The sequence below is a fragment of the Nycticebus coucang genome, chromosome 17 (genome assembly GCF_027406575.1).
Source record: "Nycticebus coucang isolate mNycCou1 chromosome 17, mNycCou1.pri, whole genome shotgun sequence".
NCBI lineage: Eukaryota > Metazoa > Chordata > Mammalia > Primates > Lorisidae > Nycticebus > Nycticebus coucang.
In genome coordinates, this window is record NC_069796.1 from 27,782,464 (window position 1) to 27,809,863 (window position 27,400).

The 27,400-nt window shown below is 34.9% G+C and overlaps 1 protein-coding gene across 4 annotated transcripts in view; it reads left to right on the plus strand.

Annotated features, from left to right (window-relative positions):
• ADAMTS19 (ADAM metallopeptidase with thrombospondin type 1 motif 19) overlaps positions 1 to 27,400 on the plus strand; it is a 226,270-nt gene that overhangs the window by 114,380 nt on the left and 84,490 nt on the right. For all 4 annotated transcript variants that reach the window (XM_053567390.1, XM_053567391.1, XM_053567393.1 and 1 more), the window contains one exon: positions 21,853 to 21,954. In XM_053567390.1, coding sequence (XP_053423365.1) covers positions 21,853 to 21,954 — 102 coding nt within the window. The remainder of the gene's footprint in view (positions 1 to 21,852; positions 21,955 to 27,400) is intronic.

The following is a 27,400-nucleotide window of genomic DNA, read 5'->3' on the forward strand; positions in this document are numbered from 1 at the left end:
TGCATTTCTCTGATGATTATCAACTATGGGCATTTTTTCCGTATGTTTGTTGGTCATTGGTCTGTCCTCATGGGAAAAGATTCTGTTCATATTCCTGGCCCATTTTTAATGAGGTTGTTTGATCTTTTCAGGTTGTTTTTCTTGACTTCTTTGTAGATTTTGGCAATTACACTTTTGTCAGATTCAAAGCATGCAAATATCTTCTCCCATTCTGAAGGTGGTCTCTTTGCTTTGGTGATTGTGTCCTTAGCTTTGCTGGAAGTCCTAGCCAATTTAATCAGATAAGAGAAGGATATTAAGGGTATCAAAATGGGGACAGAGGAAACCAAACTATTACTCTTTGCTGATGATATAATTTCATACTTAGAAAACTCTAAGGACTCTTGGGAGTAATCAAGAAATGCAGCAACATCTCAGGATATAAAGTCAATGTACCCAAATCAATAGCATTCATATATGCCAAAGATAGTCAAAGTTAGAATCAGCTTAAAGATGCAATCCCCTTCCCAGTAGCATCAAGGAAAATTATATAGCTTAAAATATATTTAGTGACGGACATGAAGGATCTCTACAGAAAGAGCTATGAAACACTGAGAAAGGAATAGCAGAGGATGTTAACAGATGGAAAAACATATCATGCTCAGGGGTTAGAAGAATCAACATTGTTAAAATGTTTATATGATCCAAAGCAATCTATTGATTTAATACAATCCCCATGGAAATGCCAACATCATACTTTCAAGATCTTGAAAAAATAGTTCTGTGTTTTGTATGGAACAAGAAAATCCTCCAAATATCCCAACACAATTCTACAAAATAAAAATCTGAAGGCATCGTGTTATCAAACTTCAGATTATACTACAAGTCTATAGTGATCAAAACAGCATGGGTCTGGCATAAAAATAGAGACTTATATCTATGGAGTAGAATAGAGAACCTAGAGATGAAACCATCGTCATATTGCCATCTGATCTTTGACAAAGCAACCAAAAGCATACACTGGGGAAAAGAATCCCTATTCAATAAATGGTGCTGGGAGAACTGGATAACCACATGTAAAAGACTGAAACTGGACCTGCACCTTTCACCACTTGCAAAAATTGACCCAAGATGGATAAAATATTTAAATTAAGGCATGAAATGATAAAAATCCTAGGAGAAAGTGTAAGAAGAACTCTTGATCTTGTCAGTGTAGGGAAAGAATTTATGATGAAGATCCAACTAGCAATTGCAGCAATAACAAAAATAAATAAATAGGACCTGATCAAGGGCTTCAGATTCTTGAATGCACATGGCTTTGCTGATTTACCAGTCACCAAGGGCTTTAGTTTCTCTCTGGTTGAGCTAGGACAAAACAGAGCTCTGAAATGTTCTTTTGAAAGTTTTCACTCTTACATTTGTTACCCTTCATGATAAGGCTCCTATCAGACATTGCTTTGAAAAAGAGTACCCACTCATCAGCATTAAAGATGTTGTCATCTTTGAAGCCTCTGGGGGAAGTCGGTGAACTTTTTGATGAACTCTTTTACAATGTCTACTGGAATTTTATTGGATGCATCACACAAGACTTTCTGGGAGCTCTTGTGTCACAGTTTAGATTTCTTGAGCTGACCACTTGATGCTTGGAAACCTACTACCCCAAGTTCCTGTGCAAATTTTTTGGCAACTTCTTGGATTACCAACTGGGAGATCTGGGCCTTATTTGCCCTCATTTGTTTGAACCAGGTTAATGTGGCTTCATTGACTTCCTGGAGGGAAGTTCTCTTTTTTCCACCATAGGTCTCCACTTTCCTTACTATATCTCGCTGAGCACTCATGTTGCATTTTCGATGTTGCTAACTGTTGCAAACACCAACATACTCTGCCATTCTTCTTTAGTTGCTGTTTTCCAGAAAAGGTAGAAAAGCAACCTTTTATTTCACTATCAGCTCTTTGAGTTCTTTCCTTTGGTCCATCATGTTTCTTTTCTTTTTTTTTTTTTATTGTTAAATCATAGCTGTGTACATTAGTGCAATCGCCTGTACCCATTCTAAGATGCACCATAGATGTGGCCCCACCCATTACCCTCCCTCCACCAAAACCTCCCCTTCCCTTCCCCTTCCTTGGCCCTTTCCCCATAGTCTTGTGCTATAGTTGGGTTATAGTCTTCATGTGAAAGCTATAATTTAGCTTCATAGTAGGGCTGAGTACATTGGATACTTTTTCTTCCATTCCTGAGATACTTTGCTAAGAAGAATATGTTCCAGCTCCATCCATGTAAAAATGAAAGAGGTAAAGTCTCCATCTTTCTTTAAGGCTGCATAGTATTCCATGGTATACATGTACCACAATTTGCTAGTCCATTCGTGGGTCGATGGGCACTTGGGCTTCTTCCATGACTTAGCAATTATGAATTGGGCTGCAATAAACATTCTGGTACAGATGTCTTTGTTATATTGTGACTTTTGGTCTTCTGGGTATAAACCTAGTAAAGGAATTATGTTTCAATTAACTATAAAATTTTTCAGTAATTGGAGGATGTACCTACAATTCAGACCAGTCCTTCACTTTGAAAAAATCTTTCACAACACATGATAAACAATAGAACATTAGGCCTAATACAACACCTATCAACAATAAAACATAGAAAAAAATCTTATACTAAAGACAAAATGATACAATAAGTGGCAAAGTCCATACCTTCTTCTCCTTGATGAAAGTGGACTTACTGATCAAGTTATAGAGGGTAAATTAATATTGTGTCACAGTCCTAATGGTCAAGATACAACTTACATAGGTGGTCAATATTTAGAGGTCAGTCTTCCATTGAGTACATGTGGTGTATGTTCAATCTATGAAAATTAGGTCAACTTGAAGTGATCAGTACAGGAGGTGGTCAACTATAAAGGTTCTACTGTTTTTGGAAGTTGTTATAAAGAAGTAGATGATAATTGAGGAATAATACTAAACTTTGAGTTAAAAGGGAGACAATGTTTAAGGACAGACCTAGGTCAATACAGTATTTAGAGTTTAAGAAGATGAGCAGAAGGCAACAATACAACTCTGAAGAAGTCTGTCGATGTAGGAATAGAACCAAAACAAATTAAGATCCTCCCTACAGGGTAAGTGAGGGCATTTTTCAAAGAGAGAATGATCAGCTATGTCAAAAACTCAGGACAAGTGGAATAAAAGGAAGTCTGAGAATAATTGATTCCTTTATTCCCAAAGGATTTGGCATAGTATTATTTGAAGGTATCTGGAAATGCCTTAGTACCTAGCAAGTGTCAAGAGGTATGATTTAATATTAGATGGAATTGTTATAAATATTGAAGATTGAATACAGTTGTGCACCACATAATATTTTGGTCAATGATGGGCCACATATACAACTATAGTCCCATACAATTATAATACTGTATTTTTGTATCTTTTCTATGCTTAAATATGTTTAGATACACAGATACTTACCAATGTATTACAGTTGCCTACAGTATTCAGTACAGTAATATGATGTGCAAGTTTGTAGTTTAAGAACAATAGGCTATATCCCATAGTCTCAGGGTGTAGTGGGCTAGATCATCTAGGTATGTGTGAATATACTCTATGAGTCCATTTTCCAGTGGTGCATTTCTCAAAACTTATCACTGTCATAAAGTAACACATAATTCTAGCTCTGCTACACACATATATACCTTCAAGTGGATCTATGTCAAATCACAATAACTGCCAATCTGTCATCTACATTCTGTGAAGCAAATGTCCTAGAAGGCAAGCTCCTTAATATTAGAGGAGTTGTCCATCCTTTTTGTCATTGTATGTCTAGCACCTACATAAGTGCTCAATATATATATATTTTTTTTAATGAAAAAGTCAATTAAGTGAATGATGGGGCAAGCGCAATGACTTACACCTATAATCCTAGCACTCTGGGAGGCCAAGATGGGTGGATTGCTTGCGCTCAGGAGTTCAAGACCAGCCTGAGGAAGAACGAGACTGCATCCCTAAAAATAGCCAGGTGTTGTGGCAGGTTCATGTAGTCCAGCATTCAGGAGGCTGAGGCAAGAGGATGACTTCAGCCCAAGAGTTTTGAGGTTGCTATGAGCTGTGATACCAAGGTAGAAATACCCAGGGTGACAAAGTAAAACTCTACATGAAAAAAAAAAATCACAGGAATGATGGAGCAATAATTCTAAAATTTGACTCATGTAAATACTGGATTTTCAGATGTATAATATGTCAAGACAACATGAAGATAACTTTCTAGAATATGAATGCTATGACTATATAGAAGCCAACCTATAGAAGCAGATAGCTTATTGCACAGCTTATACATGATTTGGTCAGGCATCCTTATTACCATCTTGTTGCCAATCTGTTACAAATACATGTCAAGCTTCGTGGTGTAAAGGTCCACAGCAACCTTCAACATGTATGTTTTAGGCAGAATCTTATAAACAAAATAATACTGAATCTGAGGATGACAGTTGGTCCATACAATGTGAAATGGATATTTCTCTTCCATACTTGTATGGAAGTGATATTTAAACACAAGCCCTGGAGTCTCAGCATTATGCAATAATGCTGATCTAATTAGTGAGATAAATTTACCCTTAGGATAAAAACTCACACATCTGCAAAATGTTTAAAGACCCAGATGTAGAAATGCTTGTGCAACATCTTGATTCCAGCAATAATAGCTCACTCTTCTGCATTAATTTGCAGAATTAATGGCAACTTCTTAGATGGCTTTGTTCCTAAGTCTTCAGCTATTGGTGCCTCCAGGCCATCTGGCGTCTTGTGGCTGAGCCAGCTCCAACTGAATCAAGTCATTGTAATAGCTTCCTGAAATTACTTAGCCTGGCCAAGAATTCAGAGGTATGGAAGGATGTTTCCCTAGAAACAGTAAGAAGTGGCCCTGCAAAGTTACTTTTTTTGAATAAGAAAGAAATTAGATAAAATTGAAGACCTCCAAGAAACTTAAGATTTTCACCTTGTTCTGGACTGGGCACACTATGAATTACATATGTATTAAACTTTCTAGTGTGATTGAATTCTATGATGACTTTATAATTAGCATGGAAATTTCTAGTTTTATATCCCTCTTATATCTGCTTGATTCATCAAAATACGTCAGATTTTCTATAACCTCTCTTGTTATCCAATGAAAAGAGTTAAATTGAAATGAAGTACCTCATGAAAAAGGCTTCATTTCTGGAGAATTTCATTTCTAGAAGGTTGAGTCTCTAATTTGGCCTTAAGAAATTCCAGAGGCAACAGAAATTTGGATGTAAAAAGGCTTAACATGAAAGAGCTGGAGGACATAGACTACGTGATTTTAGACTTACAAAGCTATAGTAATGAGGACAGTGTACTATTGGCAAAAGGAAATAAGTTCACAATGGAACGCAAGAGAGTCCAATTATAGACTCTCACATATGTATATAATTGATTCTCAACAAAAGTGACAAGGCAATTCAGTGGGCAAAGAAAAGCCTTTCAACAAATTGTGTTAGGACGACTGGATATTCATCTTTAAAAAATTACTTCATTAATACACTAAAATTAACCCTAATTGTAATATAGACCTAAATATGAAATTCACAAAATTATAAAACTTCAGGGAAAATACAAGAGGGATATTTAATAGAGAACCAGAAATATGACCCATAAGAGGAAAAGAAATAAAATAAAATATATAATTTGGAATTTATCAAAACAAAATGATTTCCTCTTAGAAAAACTCTGTTAAAAAATGAAAAGGTAAGCCAAAGTATGAGAAGAAACATTCATGATACTTACATCTGACAAAGGACTAGTATCCAGAAATATAAATTCCTCAACAATAAAAGACCCAGCAATCTGATAAAATAGGCAAAACATTTTGAACAGACAATTAAGAAATGAAGATATGGCTCGGGGCCTGCAGCTTAGTGGTTATGGCTCCAGCCACACACACCCAGGCTGGCACGTCTGAACCCAGCCCCGGCAGGCTGAACAAGGACAATTGCAACAAAAAAATAGCCGGGTGTTGCAACGGGTGCCTGTACTCCCAGCTACTTGGGAGGCTGAGGGAGGAGAATCACTTAAGCCCAAGAGTTTGAGGTTGCTGTGAGCTGTGACACTACAGCACTCTACTGAGGGCGATCGCATCAAGAAATGCAAATTAAACCCACAGAGAGCTACACTGGCGTATCTATTCTACTGTCTTAAGTTTAAAAGATTGAAAATGTGAAAACTGTTGCTGATGATACAGAGCAACTGGAAACCACATACAGTGTTTGTGCAAATGTTAAAGATACATTTTGGAAAAAACTTTAGCTCTTTTTTCTTAAACTACGGTGGGGAACCTTTTCAGGATAAAAGGCCGCATTGATTTAGCTGTAATTAAAGCTGCCTTCAAAAAACTTCACAATTAGGTATACTTAAAAATGTACATTATTTTGCAAAAATCTAACTTCTAAATACTTAATGATTTCAAAAAATGAAAACTATTATTAATTTAAAAATTAGCTAACCTTTAAGTGACCTTTTTATCTCTGCTTTTTGTTGGAAGGCATTTGAATATTTGGTTGCAGCATCAAGGTCCACAGTTTCATTGGATCCTCTAGATGGGTATCAGTCATTCGTGACCTTAAGGGTGGCTTCATTTGGGTTAAGTAGGAAAATGTAGATTCACAGCAATAGTTGGCTGAAGCAAGAAGGCATTTTTCAGGCGTGTTGCTGAAGGCGTGTGTGTTCTTTTGCATTTTTCCATATTTCAAATGGATCTTTCTTAGCATCAAAAAATGACTTTAAAATGTTATCTACTGAGAGCTCAATCAATTCAATCTGTAGTTATTTAGGTGTCTTGGTGATATCAACTAGATGAGGCCGAAATGCTAATTTGAGTGTGATGTCCTGATTCTCGAAGTTAGTGAAACTTTCACGTATTCTCCAATGAATAGATCTATAATAGCTGCATATTCTTCAGATGATTTGCGTATATCATCCTGTGTATCATTGACCTTTGCTAACTGGGGAAAATGTTCATCCAAAATTTCCTGTTGCAGGCTAAATGCTTTGAAAAAAAAAGATACCCTTTTTTAAAATGCTTAGATTTTTGGCCACATATCATATATAGATTTAGTTTTCCCTTGCAAAAAAATGTTCTCATAAGTTTGATTTGCCATGTTATCACACAGAAATGCTGCATTCCTATAAAAATATTATTTGAATAATTTATATTGCTTATTCTATTCTAAATAAAGTTTAACTACCTGTTCTCAAATAGATAAAATTTTGGCTAACACCGGCCCTTGTGATAGCCGACGCATGTTAGAATAATACAGCTAATCCATTCTGAATACCTCTAAATACTCATCCTTCAACTATAACATGTCACAGAATGCATAACGCTGTGCTGCATTTGGACAGAGTTAGCAATACTTAGACCTGGTGCAAAATGTCACTTAAGAAAGTAGCTTTAGCACAGATTTTGCTGAAGCAAAGTACAATGAAAAGAAATGAAAGCATCTGGATTTGTTAATCTGTGTAATAAACCCTTCGTGTCTTCCTGTCACGAAGGGAAGGTGCACATTGTATACGTACACTCACTGAATTTACCAAACTCAACCCAACTTCACAATATTTATCTTGAAAGTTGTTGGAGAGATCTAATCCTGATGTACTGTTTGCAAGAGTGCCTAAAGCAAGTCACTCTTCATAACAAAGAAAATCTTCAGTTATAGCCCAAGTGAAGTAGAAAACCTGTGCTGAGTCAGTGCTATCGGTTCATTCATCCAAAGTGATTGAAGAATACACTATTTTCCTTCTGAAGTTTTACATGAAGTTGTTAAATTGAAGGCTACTTCATGCTGCAATCAGTCATGGTTCTCCTTCAAAGAGGCGATTGTTTGTATGATATTCTGAAATATTATCGATGGCTTAGCAGTCTACAACTTCAACATTACATTCTTTCACTTCCCTTTTGCTAAGTTGCTTCAGTGGCATTATTTTCAGTTCTTACTGCTGCTTGAACAAATTGTCTTTGCCTTTGCATTTTATCTCGCAATTTCTACAATGCAATCTTTCACAGCTCTCCCTCTAATTTAAAATATGTGTGGTCCTTATGAGTGCCATTCAAAAATGAGCATTGAGTGTATTTAATGTTGATATTGAAGTATCACAAAGCAAGCAAATCATGTTATCTTTAGCAGAAACAAGATAATATTGCCATCCCTAATCCTCATTAAAAAAATCTGTTTTCTTCCTTCCAGATTCTCTTAGTCATCTTTGACATGATGGGCTGCTAAGCGACACCTAAAAAATACTGCCAAGCTGTGCAACTAGTCACAAACTCCACTTTAAACAGGAACACACTTTCCTGTTGTCAGATGCTAGCAACAGACTGGAGTACTTAACCCCCATAAACTCCTGCCACCCAGCCTCGTGCAGTAGGGGCACCAGTCAGGGTAGCAGAAGTTAGAACCATTAATTTAGCCATTATGGCTTACTTATATGTAATTGTGCTGGTCAATCTGGGAGGATTGTTCCACTGAAACTTATTTTACTCTTTGATATTTTAAATACTTTCATTATTAAATTAAAATAAAACACAAAAGATGAAAATAATATAATAAAATAAAAGGATTTGTTCTGTAAAATTTGGATTCAGTCAAAAGGCCACACCTATGGACATGTGTCCTCAAGGTGGCAAGTTCCACATCCCTGTCTTAAACACTTAAACATTCACTTTACTATATAATTCAACTTTCTACTCCTAGATTCGCGATTATACCCTGCATTTTAATCTTTTTAAATTTTCTAAGACTCATTTATAATCTATTTACTACAAGCATTTGACAAAATGTATTTATGCAATTGTTAGGGTTAGTCTTCTATAAATACTAATTAGGTTGAGGTGCTTAATAGAGTTCAAATCACCTTTCATTGATTATTTGTCTAGATGTTCTATTAATTGTTAAATTGATACATTTAAACATCCCACTATGATTTTATAAATTTATACTGCCTTCAATTATGTCAGATTTTGATTCATATCCCATAAGGCTATATTGCTAGACATTAAAACAGTTATTATTTTATGTTCTCCTGACAAATTGAAACTTTTTTTTTTTGTAGAGACAGAGTCTCACTGTACCGCCCTCAGGTAGAGTGCTGTGGCATCACACAGCTCACAGCAACCTCTTAACTCTTGGGCTTACGCAATTCTCTTGCCTCAGCCTCCCGAGCAGCTGGGACTACAGGTGCCCGCCACAACGCCCGGCTATTTTTTGGTTGCAGTTTGGCCGGGGCTGGGTTTGAACCCGCCACCCTTGGCATATGGGGCTGGTGCCCTACTCACTCAGCCACAGGCGCCGCCCAAATTGAAACTTTTTTAGTATGAAAAGTTCCTTCCTATTACTGGTGGCACCTTTTATTTGGATGTTTATTGTATCTGATATTAATATGATTTTGTAGGTTTATTTTTCATGGTATAACTTTTTCCTTTCATTTATTTTACACTTAACTGTGTGCTTATGTTTAAAATGAGTCTCTTGTAGTAAACATGTATCTGAGTCTTGCTTTTTCTCTATTCAGATAATTGTGTGCCTTTAATTTTAGATATTTAGCCCATTAATGTTTGATCATTGATTAAACAATGTTTCTGGATTTAGGTCTAGCATTTTATGATATGTCCCCTTAACTCTTTATTTTCCTCTGATTCCCTTTTTTATTTTCATTTTATATTATTTGAATTTTTTAATATACCCTTCCTTGAATTTAGTGATTACATTTTTAGCTACAACTCTTTACCTGTTTTAGAGGTCTGATCTGCATTTGCATCTGCTCTGTTCTGGGTCTGGGTCCAGAGTCATATAAAGAGCCAGATAGTAAATGTATTCAGCTTGCAGCAATAGCGCCTCTCTTGCAAGTTGAATCTGTTATTCTAGCTCAAATTAGCCATAGATAACAGGTAAGTGAATAAGCATGGAAATGTTCCAATAAAACTTCATTTACAAAGACAGTTGGCCAGTTTCCTGGTCAGTTGGCTAAACTCAGCTCTAGGGATTAGAATATAAACCCTTAATTTTCTCAGTCTATCTAAGGTTAGTACAGTTTTATTTAAAATTTGGAGAAATGCAACTACATAGGTATTTAGATTTCCTCATTCTTTTCGTGTATATGTGTGCGCTATAGTCATCATCTATATACCCTCTATGCACATTTGTGAACTATACTTTGCTTTATACATTTTATATGTATTTTAAAGATGAAGAATAAAACGCCTTTTTTTTTACCTAGTTATTTACATTTTCCATTGTTTTTCATTACTTCCTGAGTGTATGAGTTTTCTTCTAGTTCCATTTTTTTTTTTCTTTTTCATTTATTTGAGTTGGGTTTGCCAGGGGCAAATTCCTTAAATATTCTTTCATCTAAAAATTCCTAGGGCCAGGAGTGGTGGCTCACGCCTGTAATCCTAGCACTCTGGGAGGCTGAGGTGGATGGATTGCCTGAGCTCATGGGTTCAAGCCAAGCCTGAGCAAGAGCAAGACCCTGTCTCTAAAAATAGCCAGGTATTGTGGCCAGGGCCTGTACCCACAGCTACTCGGGAGGCTGAGGCAAGAGAATTACTTGAGCCCAAGAGTTTGAGGCTGCTATAAGCTATCGTACCATGGCACTCTACCGAGGGAGACAAAGTGAGACTCTGTCTCAAAAAAATAATAATAATAAAATAAATAAATAAATAAAAGTTCCTGTATCCTGTTAATTTTTGAAGTATATGTTCCCTAGATAAGCTAATAAAATTCTAGGTTGACCTTTTCTTTTTATTTTAGTATTTCAAAGATGTCCTTCCTTCTTCTCTTCTCCATAGTTAATTATGAGAGATATACAACCTCAGGTTTTTATTTTCCTGTAATTAATCTCTTGTTTCTCTCTGTATGTGGACAAGATAGTCTCTTCATCTCTAGATTTCAGAAATTTAACTATAATGTGCTGAGGGAATCCTTTTATGCATATTCGTCCCATTGGGTGTTTGTTGACCTGCTTGACTTTGTAAATTTGTCTTTTGCCAAGTTTGAAAAGAAGTTGTAGTGATCATTCATTTAATTACCTCTCCATTATCTCTTCTGAGAATCTAGTTATGTACGTTAGACCTTTTAATATAATGCCACCAGTTTCTGTAGCCTTTTCAAATTTTAAATATTTTCTCTTTTAGATTGGATAATCTCCTTTGATCTGCTTTCAAGTTTACTGAATTTTGCACAACATGCATTCTGCTTTAAAGCCCATCCCCTGAATATTTTTTCTCGTATTTTATATTTCACATGTGAAACTAAAATTTTCATTTACTTTCCTTATTACTATCTTGACATATCTTTTCATTTATTACAATTCAACTCCCATTACCTCCCTGAATATATTCATAAAGCTGGTTTAAAATTTTATGAAAATTGTACATATGTGTGATCTCGGGGTTGAACTATTTACTTTATTCTTTATAAAGGGTCATATTTCACTGATCCTTTATAGGTCAATTATTTTTAATTATATATAATAAGTTGTGACAGATCCCCATCTCTTACTCTTCTCCTCTCTCCCTGCTCCCTCATTCCCCTATGCCACTTCTTGTATTAGCTCACCTACTGCCTTCATATTAGAATTGAGTATGTTGGATTCTTGCTTCTCCACTCTTGTGATATTTTACTAAGAAGAATGTTTGTCTACCTCCATCCAGGTTAATACAAAAGTTGTAAAGTCTCCATCTTTTAATGGCTGAATAGTATTCCATGGTGTATATATCTATGTAAATGTATGTTTTTTCCATCACAATGTCTCAAAGGTGGAGGTGCTGGCATGGATGTGGAGAGAAGGGAACACTTTTACACTGTTGGTAGGATTGCAAATTAATGCAACCTTTCTGGAAGTAAGTATGGAGAATCCTCAAATAACTCAAATTAGACTTCGCATTTGATCCTGCAATCCCATTACTAGGCATTACCAAGAAGGAAAATAAAAAAAATCCTTTTATCATAAGGACATTTGCACTAGACTGTTCATCACAGTTCAATTTACAATTAAAAGCCCACCAACCCAGGAATATACACCACAGCTTGTTAATCCAACCCAGGAAATATATATATACCACAGGTTGTTAATCCATTATTCCTGGGTTGGTGGGCATTTAGGTTGTTTCCACATTTTGATGATTGTAAATTGAACTGTGATGAACAGTCTAGTGCAAATGTCCTTATGATGAAAGGAATTTTTTTTTATTTCTATTTTTTTGCAGTTTTTGGCCAGGGCTGGGTTTGAACCCACCACCTCCGAAATATGGGGCCGGCACCCTACTCCTTTGAGCCACAGACACTGCCCCTATGATGAGAGGATTTTTTTTTCCTTCTGGGTAGATGCCTAGTAATGAGATTGCATGGTCAAATGGGAGGTCTAATTTGAGTTCTTTGAGGATTCTCCATACTTCATTCCCAGAAGGTTGTATTAGTTTGCTGTCTCACCAACAGTGTAAAAGTGTTCCCTTCTCTCAACATCCATGCCAGCATGTGCAGCTTTGAAACATTGTGATTTGGGCCATTTGCACTGGGGTTAGGTGATTTTTCAGGGTAGATTTGATTTGCATTGCTCTAATGATTAAGAATTGCCTTTGCTGTACAGGGTTTTTTTCAGGTTCCATACACAATGAAGAATTATTTTTTCGAAATCTTGAAAGTATAATGATGATATTTTAATGGGGATTGCACTGAATCTGTAGATTGCTTTGGAAATTATAGATATTTTGGCAATGTTGATTCTTCACAGCCATGAGCATAGTATATTGTTCCATTTGTTAATATCTTCTGTTATTTCTTTTTTTAGGGTTTCATAATTTTCTTTGTAGAGGTCCTTCCCTTCTTTTATGATGTATATTCCTAGGTATTTCTTTTCTTTTTCTTTCTTTTTTTTTTTGAAGCTACTGTGAAGGGAATTGTGTCTTTGAGTAGCTTCTATCTTGGCTGTTATTGTCATATACAAAGGCTACTGATTTTTTGAGCATTGATTTTACATCCTGAGACATTATTATATTTTTTGATCACTTCCAGGAGTCTGTGGTTGAGTCTTTGGGGTTCTCTACGTATGAGATTATATCCTCAGTCAGCAAAGAGTGAGAGTCTGACCTACTCTGTCCCCATTTGGATGCCCTTTATTTCCTTCTCTTGACATTGTATTGGCTAGAACTTTCAGAACTATGTTGAATAGCAGTGGTGATAGAGGACAACCTTGTTTGGTTCCAGTTCTAAGTGGAAAAGCTTTCAGTTTTACTCCATTCAGTATAATATTAACTGTGGGTTTGTCATAGATGGATTCAATCAATTTAAAAAATGTGCCACCTTTCTGCATATTCTTAGGTTATAATTGGGTTATAGCTTTCATATGAAAGCTATAAATTAGTTTCGTAGTAGGGCTGAGTATGGGGAAAGGGGAAAGGGAGGGGAGGGGGGAGGATGGGTGGAGGGAGGGTAATTGGTGGGACCACACTTACAGTGCATCTTACAAGGGTACATGTGAAACTTAGTAAATGTAGAATATAAATGTCTTAACACGTGAAACTTAGTAAATGTAGAATATAAATGTCTTAACACAATTAACTAAGAAAATGCCAGGAAGGCTATGTTAACCAGCGTGATGAAAATATTTCAACTTGTGTATAAAACCAGTGTATGGTGCCCCATGATTGCATTAATATACACAGCTATGATTTAATTTTAAAAAAATGAAAAAAATAAAGAAATGTGCCACCTATGCCTATATTCTTAAGTGTTCTATTTAGAAAAGGATGGTGAATTTTATCAAATGCTATTTTTGCATTTATTGAGAGGATTGCTTTTATTTTTGTGTGTTTTATAAACAATTAAATTTATTCCATTCAAACTGGAAATTTAGTCTCATCTCTTGACAGCGGCATCTCATATCTTACTCAGATCAGTTCACTTTTCCCTTCACTGTGCTATGTGTAGTGTGTCCCATGTATGTATGTATCAAGTGCCAACCAGGGATGTAGGTCCCTCAATTTTATTATCTCCATTTTTGGCAGTTTGACCATCTCAGTTTCTGTTTTCATGTGTCTAGAAAGAGGGTATATTTTGCCCTGTTGCTTTAGCCACCCCATGTCAGGACACAACTATAAGCAACTATCAGGCCAAAGCTGCAAAGATGATAAACTCACTTTCTTATGGTTTTTTTCAGTTCCCTTCCGAAGTTTACCTGCCTATGTTTACTCTCCAGAGTCATAGGGAAGTTGTTTTTCGTATTCTGTTTACAATTTGTAGTAGTTACCTATGAGAAGGTTGGTCTTTTAAGAACTTAATCCATGATTACAGTAGAGGAAATTTTTTTTTTCTTAATGCTGGAGCATTTTTTCTTTTAAAAAAAAAGTTTCTTTCCTCTTTTCATTGTTTTCACTTCTTTGGGGCTTCCTATAGTACATATGGATAGATTTCCTTTCTCTTAATTCCTCCTTACCTATTCACTTTCTTTAATACTTCCTAATGTGCTTGTTCCATGTGAGATTCCTTTGCAGTTTGCGGCTTCATTCACTGGCTGTGCATAGATTACGTCTTCCTTTCCATGTCCATTACTAAACTTCTGCCACTACCTATCTTGAAGTATGTGAGGGGAAGGAAGTGAAAGAGTTTTCATCAGACTTGTGTAACTGGCTGTGGCTTAGTTTCTAGAATGTAAATGAACTAGAGTTCTAGTATTTTTTGCCAGGACAAAAGCTTATAATTAATGGTAAAAATCCAATAATTGTTATTTTTAGATAATCAATGTTTACATAGATCTATCCTCATGTTTATCAGTCTCTGCTTGCCCTTGTGTTTCAGTCCTTTCCTATAAGATCATATTCCTTTCTTAAAGAACATCACGTAGAAGCACTATTGGGGCAGATCTGTTTTTGTTTCCTTAACAGGGAACAGTCTTGAATAAAGTTTTTCTTTATTGAATAAAGAATAAAGTTTTTCTTTCTTGAATAGAGTTTTAGCTGACTTCAGGAGTGTATATTAATCAGTTTTCTCTCTCTATTTTGACTGGTTGAATACATAGTCTATCATGTTTTCACTTCCTTACACTGATGCCATCTTTGCGAAGTTTCTGGTCTTAAAAGAAAACTTATATTTCACTGTTGATCATGATGTTTGCTGTAGGTTTTTCATAAATGTTCTTTAACTGTAAAGACATTTCCTTCAATGGCTAGATTGCTAAGATTTTTTAAATTACATCACATGTTTTGTATTCACAAATATGAAATCATACATTTGTATATTATTAAAGTGTTTAACTACATCAATCAAATCCCAATTTTTTGTTAACTTTGAATTTCCTTTTTATATTAAACTAATCTTGTATTTTTTGGGGAAAAACAATTTAATCGTGGCACATAGCTTAATTCTGCTAAAATTTATCTACATATTTGAGTCTAACTTAAAAAATGAGGTAGATCATTAATTTTACTTTCTTTCAAAATCCCTCTGGTTTGGGTATCATAGTGTTTGGAAATTGTGCCCTCTTTTTCTGTTCTCTAGCAAGTTTTAGTGAGTTGGAATTCAAGTTTCTTGAAAGATTATTTTGGGGCCAGGTGTATTCTTAGTGGGAAGGTACAGAATACTCATTTTTAACAACTCCGTGCTTATAAAATTGTTTAACTTTTCTATTTCTTTCCTGGGTCAATTTTTATAAGTTTTAATTTTCTAATATTTACCCATTTCATATAAAGCTGTCAAGTTCATTGATGTAATTTTGCTCATAAAACAGATGCATCTTTCTATCTTCTGTTTAAACTCTGTTCTCTGTAGTTATGCCCTCATTTTTTATTCCTACATTTTACGTTGCCTACTCTTTTTACTTGATTGATTGATTTTTAATTTGGTGTTCACAAAGGACTAGATTTCACCTTTCTTTCTTTCAAATATTTTTCTATTTCATTACTCTCTCCCCTCCTCTCTCCCTCACACATCCACACACAAATACACACACAAGAAATCCATCTTTAATAGCTATTATAAAGCGTTCTGTGATTGGAAAAGGATGATTTTTAAAATATTATTCCTAACTGAATTGCATTAGCAATATAATGTTAAATTATTGAAACGTATTTTGGAGGGCGGTACGTGGAAGAAACAGGGAGTAACATGTCCGAGAACTAATTATCACTTCCTTGAATACGCACTGATGACTGTTCCATTTTAACATAAATTTCAGAACATATTAATGGAAGTATTTACCATAAAAATATCATTGCACGTTCACTTTGAAGATAAGTTTTATAATGTTTACATATGATAGTTAACCTTCCATTTAAATATATAGTTCATTCATGTTCACATTTTAAAAGCCTAGCTTAGCTAAATATCCAAGTTCATATCATGTATTTCAATATTCTCTTTATTATAATAGATAATTCACATAGAAGAATAAAAGTGAATATTGTGTTATTTTTATTAGTTTGCAAAGAAATGCTTATTAGACAGGTCTGTTGTGGACACCTATACAAAGCATTTTAAGTTTTCAAGTCCTTTGAAACTTTAACTGGCATATTAAGTGGTTTTGGCAACTAAGTTGAAAAAAATCTGACTCTTACCTGTGTAACCTATGGAGAGCATTTGTTTCTAACACGATGCCCCATCCTACCCCTTACAGTTAGCTTGGATGTCACAGCTCTAATGTCATATATCTGAGCTTTGTCAATTTTTAAGGTGAAAACAACCTATACCATTTCTTCAGCATTCTCTTTCCTTTTTGTGTGTGATATTTGGGTTGAACTCCTGAATTTGAGTGATTTTTAAGACCAAAGCTGTAGTTTGCTTATGATAAGATCCCTAGACCTACAGACAGAAAGGGTAAAAGAGATGTCTGTGTGAGATTTACTCTCTGTGATTATGCCTATCTTGAAAGGCTGCCAAGTTTGCTTTTAATGCTTTCAGTGCCTCAAGGGGGATCACTTAGAATACCTGCTGTTCTGAATAGTAGATGATGATGGAAGAGCAGGATTCAGACCACCAACAATGTTTAACAAGCAAATATCAGCACAAAACTAGGCCTAGAAGATTGGCTTTCAGTTTAATAGGCATTGATGATAAAACATCCTTGACAGAAAGGTCCTGGGGGTGAGGGATGAAAAACTTTTAGGAGCGAAAGTTCTCAGGTTGGAAATCTGTTAATTCAAATATAAACATATCCACAAAAGCACAGGAAAGACAATTGACCTCTGCTTATTTTCTAGGTAAATTTTTGGTAATGTTATATGCAAATAAAAGCATATTAGCTATACTAAATCATATCTCAATATCATAAGATATGTTTGTGTGACATTTTGAAATAGAAATAATTTCACTGCAGATAAAATAAAATAAATAAAATGTATCACTCTCTTATTACAGAGTACTGAACATTTTTTTTCTTTCAGGTTAATGTGAGGGTACAAATAACCAGGTCACAATATTTGAATTTGTTAGATAATGTCCATCTTCTAGTTGGGTCCCGCACCCAAAAGGTGTGGCATACACCCCTATGTTGTGCCCATTAAATGGGAGCAGACCAATCTCCGCCCTTCTTCCCTCTCCCTCCCTCAACTTAAGTTGAATTGAGTTTTGTTCCTATGTGGGTATGTATTAGTCACCTGGTTTCCTATTACTATTGCCTATATTGGATACTTCCTTCTCCATTCTTATAATACTTTACTAAGAAGAATGTGTTTCATCTCCATCCAGGTTAACACAATAGAGGTAATGTCATCACCTTTTGGTGGTTTAATAGTATTCTATGGTGTACATGGATTACAGTTTGTTAATCCATTCCTAAGTTGATGAGCATTTAGGTTGTATCCATATTTTGATGATTGTAAGGTGAGCTGAGATAAATAATCTACTGCAAATGTCTTTACGATAGAATGATTTATTTTTTTTTTTTCTTCTGGGTAGATTCTTAGTAGTGGGATTGCAGAGTCAAATGGTAGGTCTAATTTGAGTTCTTTGAGGATTCTCCATACTTCTTAATGAAGAGGTAGTGTTAGACCTACCAGCAGTGTAAAAGTGTTCTCCTCTCTCCACATCCACGTGAACATCTGCAACTTTGGGACTTTGTGATATGGGCTAATATTACTGGGGTTAGGTAATGTCTCAGAATAGTTTTGATTTGTATTTCTCTGATGATTAGGAACACTGAGCATTTTTCCATATGTTTGTTAGCCATTCATCTGTCTTCCTCAGAGAAGGTTCTGTTCATGTCTCTTACCCAATGATAGATGAAATTGTTGGGTCTTTTTTGTTGATGATTAATTTGAATTCTCTATAGATCCTTGTTATCAAGACTTTGTCAGATTTGTAGCATGCAAATATCTTTTCCCATTCTGAAAATTGTCTATTTCCTTTACTTTTTGTGTCCTTAGCTGTGCAGAAGTTTCTCAGTTTAACTAAGTCCCATTTGTATATTTTTGCTGTTGTTACAATTGCCACTGAAGTCTTTTTCATAAAATCTTTCCCCAGCCCAACATCCTCAGGAGGTTTTCCCACACTTTATTCTAGGAATTTTGTCATTTCGTGCTTTAGATTTTAATCTTCTGTCCATTTTGAGTCAATTTTTGTAAGTGGTGAAAGGTGTGGGTCCAGTTTCAGTCTTTTACATGTGATTATCCAGTTCTCCCAGCACCATTTACTGAATGGGGATTCTTTTCTCTAGTGTATGCTTTTGTTTGGTTTATCAAAGATCAGATAGCTCTAAGAGACTGGTTTCACCTCTTAGTTTTCTATTTGGTTCCAACTGTCTATGTGTCTGTTTTTGTGCCAGTACTGTGCCATTTTGATCACTGTAGACTTGGAATAGCCTGAAATCTGGTGGAGTGATGCCTCTGGTTTTGTTTTTATTACTAAAACTTGCCTTGGCTATATGGGGTTGTTTCCTGGTTTCATACGAAATACAGAACTATTTTTTCCAGTTTTTCAAAATATGATGTTGGTATTTTAATGGGGATTGCATATTACTGTAGATTGCTTTGGGTAGTATAGACATGTTATTAATGTTGATTCTACATGGATGGAGCTGGAACATATTCTTCTTAGCAAAGTATCTCAAGAATGGAAGAAAAAGTATCCAATGTACTCAGCCCTACTATGAAACTAATTTATAGCCTAAGAATATGGGGAAAGGGGAAAGGGATGGGAGGGGAGGGGAGGGGAGAGGATGGGTGGAGAGAGAGTAATTGGTGGGACCACACTTACGGTGCATCTTACAAGGGTACATGTGAAACTTACTAAATGTGGAATATAAATGTTTTAACACAATAACTAGGAAAAAACCAGAAAGGCTATGTTAACTAGTGTTATGAAAATATTTCAAATTGTATATAAAACCAGTGTGTGGTACCCCATGATTGCATTAATGTACACAGCTATGATATAATAAAAATAAATAAATATAATAATAACAATAACAATAATAATGTTGATTCTTCCCAACCAGGAGCATGGTATGTTCTTCCATTTGTTAATATCTTCTGCTATTTCTTTTCATAGGGTTTCATAATTCTCTTCATAGAGGTCTTTCACCTCTTTTGTTAGCTATATTCCTACATATTCTATTTTCTCTGAAGCTACTGTGAAGGGAATTGTGTCTTTGATTAGCTTCCTGACTTGCGTGTTATTTTACACCATAAGACATTATTTCTTTTTTCTTTTTCTTGTTGTTTTTTTTTTTTTTTTTTGAGACAGTCTCAAACTGTTGCACAGGGTAGAGTGTCATGGTGTCACAGCTCACAGCAACCTCAAACTCTTGGGCTTAAGTGATTGCCTCCCAAGTAGCTGGGACTACAGGCGCTCACCACAACACCAGGCTATTTGTTGTTGTTGTTGTTGTTGTTGTTGTTGTTGTTGTTGCAGTTGTCATTGTTGTTTTAGCAGGCCCAGGCCAGGTTTGAACCAGCCAGCCTGGGTGTATGTGGCCAACACCCTACCCACTACAAGCACAGCCATTTCTTGATCACTTCTAGGAGTCTTGTGGTTGAGTCCCTCGGGTTCTCTAAGTATAAGCTCCTGTCATCCGTGAAAAGTGAGAGTTTGACCCTATTTGGATGCTCTTTATAGCCTTCTCTTGCCTGATTGCATTGGCTAGAACTTCCAACACTATGTGAAGGGTAGTGGTGATAGAGAACATTCCTTGTCTGGTTCCAGTTCTGTGTGGAAAAGCTTTAAGTTTTACTACCTTCAGTATGATATTAGACATGGGTTTGTCATTGATGGCTTCAATCAGTTTTAGAAAAATGCCATCTTTGCCTATATTCTTCAGTGTTCTAGTTAGAAAAGGAAGCTGAATTTTATCAAATGCTTTTTCTGTATCCATTGAGAAGAGCATAATGGTCTTTGTTTTTGCTTCTATTGATATGGTGAATTACGTTTATGGATTTGCTTAAACCAGCCTTGCATTCCTGGGATGAAACCTACTTGGTCATGATGTATAATTTAATGTGTAGCTGTAATCTATTAGGATTTTATTCTGTATTTTTGCATCTATATTCATTAAGAAATTGGTCTGTAGTTCCCCTTTTTAGCTGGATCCTAGAGTATTGAATTTTATGAGCTTATCTACAGTTCAGAAATGTAAAAGATACTTTGGGAATTGCAACAAATTCAACATTAGAATTGTAACAGACCTATTTGAAATATTAGTTTAAATATATTCTTCTTAAGATATGTAATCTATTTGGGTCATAAGTTAACTTTAATTTTGCTATGATTTTGAGAGTAAGATTTCTAGAATAAACTTCCCCAAATAGCTTCTTATGAACCTGCTGGTTGTCAAATGTTGAGTGGATTCTTTTCTCCACCAATACAGATTCCCTTGCCCTTCCTGGTTCTTCTATCCTTTTAGTATTGTTCTTCACTCTGCCCTTCTGTTTTGTCCTACTCCCCCTTACACTGGTCTTCTCACCTGTTCATACACCTGTTCATAACTATGTTTTTCATATTGCCACCTCTTCTACAGGTGTCTAGATAGGTAGTAACATAGTCATTGTTACTGTAGATTAATACTCTACTTACCTTTAAATGTACCTTATGAATTTCATATTTCTAACAATATGCTTCTATCTATAAATTTCAATCTTTTGCTATTTCTTACAGAAATAGAAAGTCTTACAAATGTGTCAGCTGGCCTTTTTATACCTGAGTCTCTGGACTGGCCACAATTATAGCTGTGGTTAAGGTTTTAACAATCTTTCCTCTTGCGTTACCTCACACTTTTCGTATTGTTACAATATCTCAGCTGCTTTATCTCAGTACTGTTTTAGTCCCTTTAACATTCCCCCCCAGATTTCACCTTACTTCAAAGACCTATAACACATTCATACCAAAGTATGAATTACTGGTGACAATCTATAGAAACATACACTCTAAGAGTTGTATTGTGTCAGAGGTTAGGCCTGTATGATGAACTAATGAATTTTAGCATAAAGCAAAGAATAAATGAAGATAGATTTTAGCGCAGGAGGCGCTGCATTTACCCTACAAGCACAAAGATTCATTCTTCCAGCCTACTTTATATCATGGTATAACTAATGACTTTTAGCTTAAATTTTTCTTTTTTATCTACATAATCTGCATAAGCATGTGTGTTGTTTTCAAAATTTGCAAAAAAATTAATTTCACTGGGTTTTGTATTGTTAACTGTCAATTTTCCCATCACTAAAAATAAGCCATATACTATTTCCAGTTCTAAGATTAATATTAAAAGTATCTGAAGCATATTTTTCTTCTGTTATTGTTTCATAATAGCTCTCTCAAAAATGATTGGCTTACCCTCAAAAATATGACACCTTCCCCTTGTTGGTCATTGCATCCTTCTTTTCAGCACGTTATTTGCACAGGATTGTGGTGCAAGGTAGAGGGCGAGAAAGAATGTAGAACCAAACTAGATCCACCAATGGATGGAACTGATTGTGACCCTGGTAAGGTAAGTCTTTTGTGTCACCTGAATTTAATAAGAATGCTATTGCATTTTCTTGTGCCAATTACATATGGATCCATTTTAACGTTGATGGAATGATTTCAGTATATACATAAATACTAGCATTTCATCCATGCTAACTTTTATATATATTTTTTAAACCCATGGTATTTTGTTAATATCAACATAGTGGTTTTTAAGTTGTTGTTGATTACCTACAGAGTAAGGTACCAGTACTATTGTAACAAAAAAAAAGCTGAATTTATTTATTTTACATTTTAAATTAAACAAATGTAAAATAAGCACAAATAATAGCCAAAGTGATAAAACAATTTCTCAGAACCCATGAATCCTTTCAAGTAAAATATTGTCTCAGGGGAGCAACTGATCAAAATTTTTTCTCATTAATGTCAATGTCACAAATTTGTAGGTTAGCAAATATTCATCTATGTAGTTTAATTTACTGTGGTTCATAAGGACATAGGAATTAATTACTATACATTTCCAGATCAAAATTATTGCTACTGCAAATTAATTTTCCTTCAAGGATTTTAAGTAGATGGATCTTATATGTATTTATAATATGCTTAGTTTAATCAAATATAGGAAGTCAATAATTTACTAATTTGGATGCTATGAAGGGAAAGCAGAATGGTGATCACTCATTTTACATATTAATTGTATGATCAGAAGATCAGAAAGCTTGCCTCTGAAGATCGTGAGTGTTTATTACATTTGAAAATAAACAGTAAAGAATCTTTACGTTACTTCAGTTCATTTCTTGAGGAAAAAAATGTGGTATGTTAGTTAAAAAAAAACATTCATTTGAAAAATGGAAGGAAATCTAGAAAATATACTTTTAGAAAATTGTTCTACACACGGATATACACAATCACATTCACACACACACACAAAGACGCTTATGTAAGGATGAAGTTTGCAATGGTGAAAATGGGAGAAAACAAAAATATCCGTCAGGAGGAATGATTACAGTGTAGTTATTAAAAAACAAGTAGACACATAAATATTAATATGAATAGATTTACAAGACATGGCTGTTAATACATAAGCATGTGTAAAACTGATACTTTATAATACATTATGAATTTAAGGAAAATGAAAACACACATAGTATATATTTTTAAGCTCAAAGAACAACGATTGAAAATATAAACTCCAAACTGTAAGTAGTAGTTACCTTTTGGGAAGGAAGTGAAATTGATGAATGGGGGTAGGGCAGTGGGAGGGTAAATGTTACTTTTCTGCAGACATTTCTGGATTATTTGACATAATCATGTAGCCATTTATTACTTCTATAATTTCTTTAATTATAAAAAGAAAAAAAGTACAAATCGTTTTAAATCCAAAGTATAAAAAAGGACTAGAAATGTTTTATCAGTTTCAACTATCAATAAGAAAATCGTTCCTCGGAGGGAACATCTGTGAAATAGCTGTCAGTTGTGTACAGATTGTGCCAAATATTTTTCTATGAGCTTAAATGGAGCATCAGAATTTGAATCTGTTTTAGTTTTTAAATTATACACAGAAGTGTAACAATGTGTGTATATCAGGCAAACCGCAAAATATTATGCTGAATAATTTATTGCTTGAATCTTAAAACTCTGAACCACCAATAATTTTCATCATCCCTGAAACACAAAAGCAGTAATACTCGGAGATAAGCAAACATTCTGCTGTGAGTCCTCAAACATCACATAACCATTCATCTTACTTAGTTCTTCTTTAGCAGTATAAAATCTCTTCATTCTTATGTTCTGGCATCTTAAATATTTTATACTATTATATTTTTCCTACCCATGTTTATGAGAATAATTTGCATTCATGAGAGCTCTAAAATAAACTTTTTTTTTTATCAGCGATCAAAACTGTAAATACTCATCAAAAATAAAATGTTTTATTTCCCTGTAATCATAGTAATGATACTCTTTTAGAGGTTCTATCGTGTTTTGTACATTGAAATAACTGATGAACCTCTCAGTTTTTCAGGCCATGTGAGTTCCATCAAATATCCATCTGTTCCAGCTGTTGAAGGAGCCATCATGAAAGTAGCTTCCAACAGTTTGCTGTTGTGTGCTGTAGTGCTAAAATATCTGAATGCTTGCAACCTTGCACTAGACACTGCTGGCTTGGTATATTGCAAACCAAGAAACAAAGCTTCGGATTCTGTCATTTATAATACTCTGGTGATGTTACTGTAGTTCATCTAAGAGTATATAGTTAAGTCTGAGAAAGGGCCTATAGAATTCAGTGATTGAGATGATTTTGAAGATAGAGCTTTACATGCTATTTATAAATAATATTTTCTGTTTTCTTTATTGACGTTTTCTATTTCTACTGTCAGTTTAGTAACATTTAAATCATTTTTAAATTTATAATACAAAAAATATGGATTTATATTTCACAGAAATTAAAAAAACTGGTAAATATATCTATATTGTCTATATAGTATTTGATAGGAATGGGAAGAAGAGAAAACAAAAATAAATACCGATTTAATAGAAATTTAGACAGGTCAGAAGTTTTCTACGTAATATGCTTAATTGTCTGCTTCTTAAATTGGGATCCTTGACATGACCATCATATCTTGTCATGGGAAGTAACGGAGACTGTAGTAAGCTAACAGTTGTCATGTGCATTTGCAGAGAGCTTCTTGCCTTTTTTCCTCTTCTTTGCTCTTCTACAAGGTATATACAAGATTTGATCCGAGAATGATCAGGCTTCTGTGACATTTTCAGGGATCTCTTTCAATGACACGATTTCATGAACTTCTTAGACATGTCCACTTAAAAATTCAGGAAAATATAAACATAATCTGTTTTTTGTTTTTTTTTTTCCTAAGGGCGGGTACATTTCCAGAAACAGTCTATATTTTCCTTTGGCACTTTTATAATTCAGGCTGAACTAGTAGACAGGTTTTGAGTGTTTTAAACCCTGTGTAATATCTTTTTTTAGACCCAAAAATGCAAATGTTGTTATGGATCAGAGCATACTTCTGGCAAGTATCATTAAAATCTTTTTATATGTGAATCCAATAAAATGTATTGTATAATCATTCAAATGAAACATTTAACCCTTACCTCAATGTTGAGGCATAGCACCAGCTGAAGACACAAAAGCAGGATCCTGTAGTTTGTTTCATTCAGAGTTGCAAAATTACAAACTTTAAGCATTTATTCTCTTTCTTTAAATTTTACTGATTTCTGTATGCAAATTAGCTCATTTCTTTTCATCTGCCAGGTGTGATTTAGTTTGTATGATGTACAAGTATGGGTGCCATTCCTCCCAGAATATTTTTACAAGTAGGCTGCTATGAATTCCAGCCCCAGTCTTTCAATGCCAGCTTGTTGCTAAATTGGTAAAAAGCTATGACCTGGACTCTGGGAAAAATAAACACCCTTCAAGTAGGCCAAAACAATGAGACCAATTCCAGTCTGACTGCTTTCTTATTGGATTTTCCCCCATGATTGGCATAACATTGTTAAGAACTTAAAACAAGTAAGTATTATAAAAGTTTCACATTTTTTTCCCTTGATTTCCAATTTTTAGACTGTGTCTTTGTACATACTTCAATTTTAATTAATTAATACCAACTCAACAGTATATTGATTCACTGTTGAGTTGGTGAGGTTAACTTTGTCTTTCAAACTTAGATTTAATATGTTTTGAGTCTAAAAGAGGTTGAATTTCAATGTTGACATTATTTTTAAAAAACTACAGGGGCCATTTATTTTTTCATGAGACAGAGTCTCACTTTGTTGCTCTTGGTAGAGTATACTAGCATCATAGCTCACATCAACCTCAATCCCTCAATCTCTTGGGCTCAAGTGATTCTCTCATCTCCGCCTCCTAAGTAGCTGGAACTACAGGTGCTCGTCACAACACCCAGCTATTTTTAGAGACAGAGTCTAGCTCTTGCTCAGGCTGGTTTTGAACCTGTGAGCTCAGGCAATCCACCTGCCTCGACCTCCCAGAGTGCTAGGATTACAGGCGTGAGCCACCACGCCCCGCCAATTTTTTTTTATTACATATAAAAGTAAAGTATTAACTGAGCCCAGACAAAACCACATAGCATACTCTTCTAAATTCTCCTTTCTAACAACAATAGTAAAAACATATATTCATGTTTAAAATAAAACAAATTATAAATCTGTTAGTAAAGATCAGAGTGAACAAAATTTTGGCTAGATTTCTGAAAACTATTGTTGATAACATTAACATCATGATACCTATAATAATTTGCTCTCCTTATTATTTAGTTAATCTATATTAGATTCTTAGCGTGTTCTCTGAATTGTGCTTAGTGTTTCATTGAACCCCTGCAGAAGGTCTGCTCAGTAACTACAATTATCCTTCACATTTTGAAAATGAGCAAGCTACGTTTCAGAGCATTTCTGTGATTTCCTCATAGTCCTATTTAAATCATGTGACCCTTGAGTGCAAGTTTAGATCTAGAAGGATCACTAGTCTAAATGTTCCTAATCATTACTTATTATTCTCAACATGATTTTGTTCTCTTAAACTTGTTTCCTATAAGTATTACTACTCTGATTTTCAAGAATAAGGATAATTTTTAACCATCTGTCTGCTGATCCAAGCAGTTGTTCCTGAGTGATCATAGAAACAGCTTCACAGGTTGTTGTTTTTTTTTTTTTTTTTTAAGTTAATAAAAAAAAAATTGAAAAGATAATGACTTACTCCTTTCTTTCCTTTCCCATTATCTTTCCCAGTTCTCCAATCAGCTACCGAATCATGGGGAGGAGGATGACAGTATCAGCATCTAATCGCCCAAGTCTTTTAAACAAATCTTGGCTTTCAGAAGAAAGCTTGCTATCGTATTAGTGGTTGAACTCGACGGAAATACGTTCCGAAATAAAAATAGTATAAAGGGAGGTGCTAAAATTGAATCTTTTTTTCTTTTTTATTACAAGGAGAAAGAGTACCCTGAATGCCTGGCATTTCAAATCAAAAGTGCTAAAATTTCTGCTTGGGCATGGTTATAGAAGTACATTTATCTCTTGTTTTCCTTTCTCATATATAACTCAGTACTTTTTCCCTGTTCCTTTAAATGACAACCTGCTTCTAAGAATGTACTAACGTTTTTCTTTTCCGTTCTCAAATTCCCTCCCCATCATCTTTGGCCTGTCTCCCTTACACCGTCCATGCACTGATTTCTCAGGGCTAGATTCATAAATACCTGTGCACTGCTTTCACGATGAGACGGTATGACGGATGAGATACAAGGACTGTGAGAACAGGACCGTTATATGACTAAGACAACAAACAAGTGCCAACTTTATTTTTGGTCTTTTAAAATTCTGCGTGTTTTGGGCTCTGGTAGACTTGATTATAACTGCAATTCCAGTGACTGTATAGACCAGTGAATGATTTTCAGTTGTGCCCCGATTTGTTCACCTAAGACATAACTTTTGGA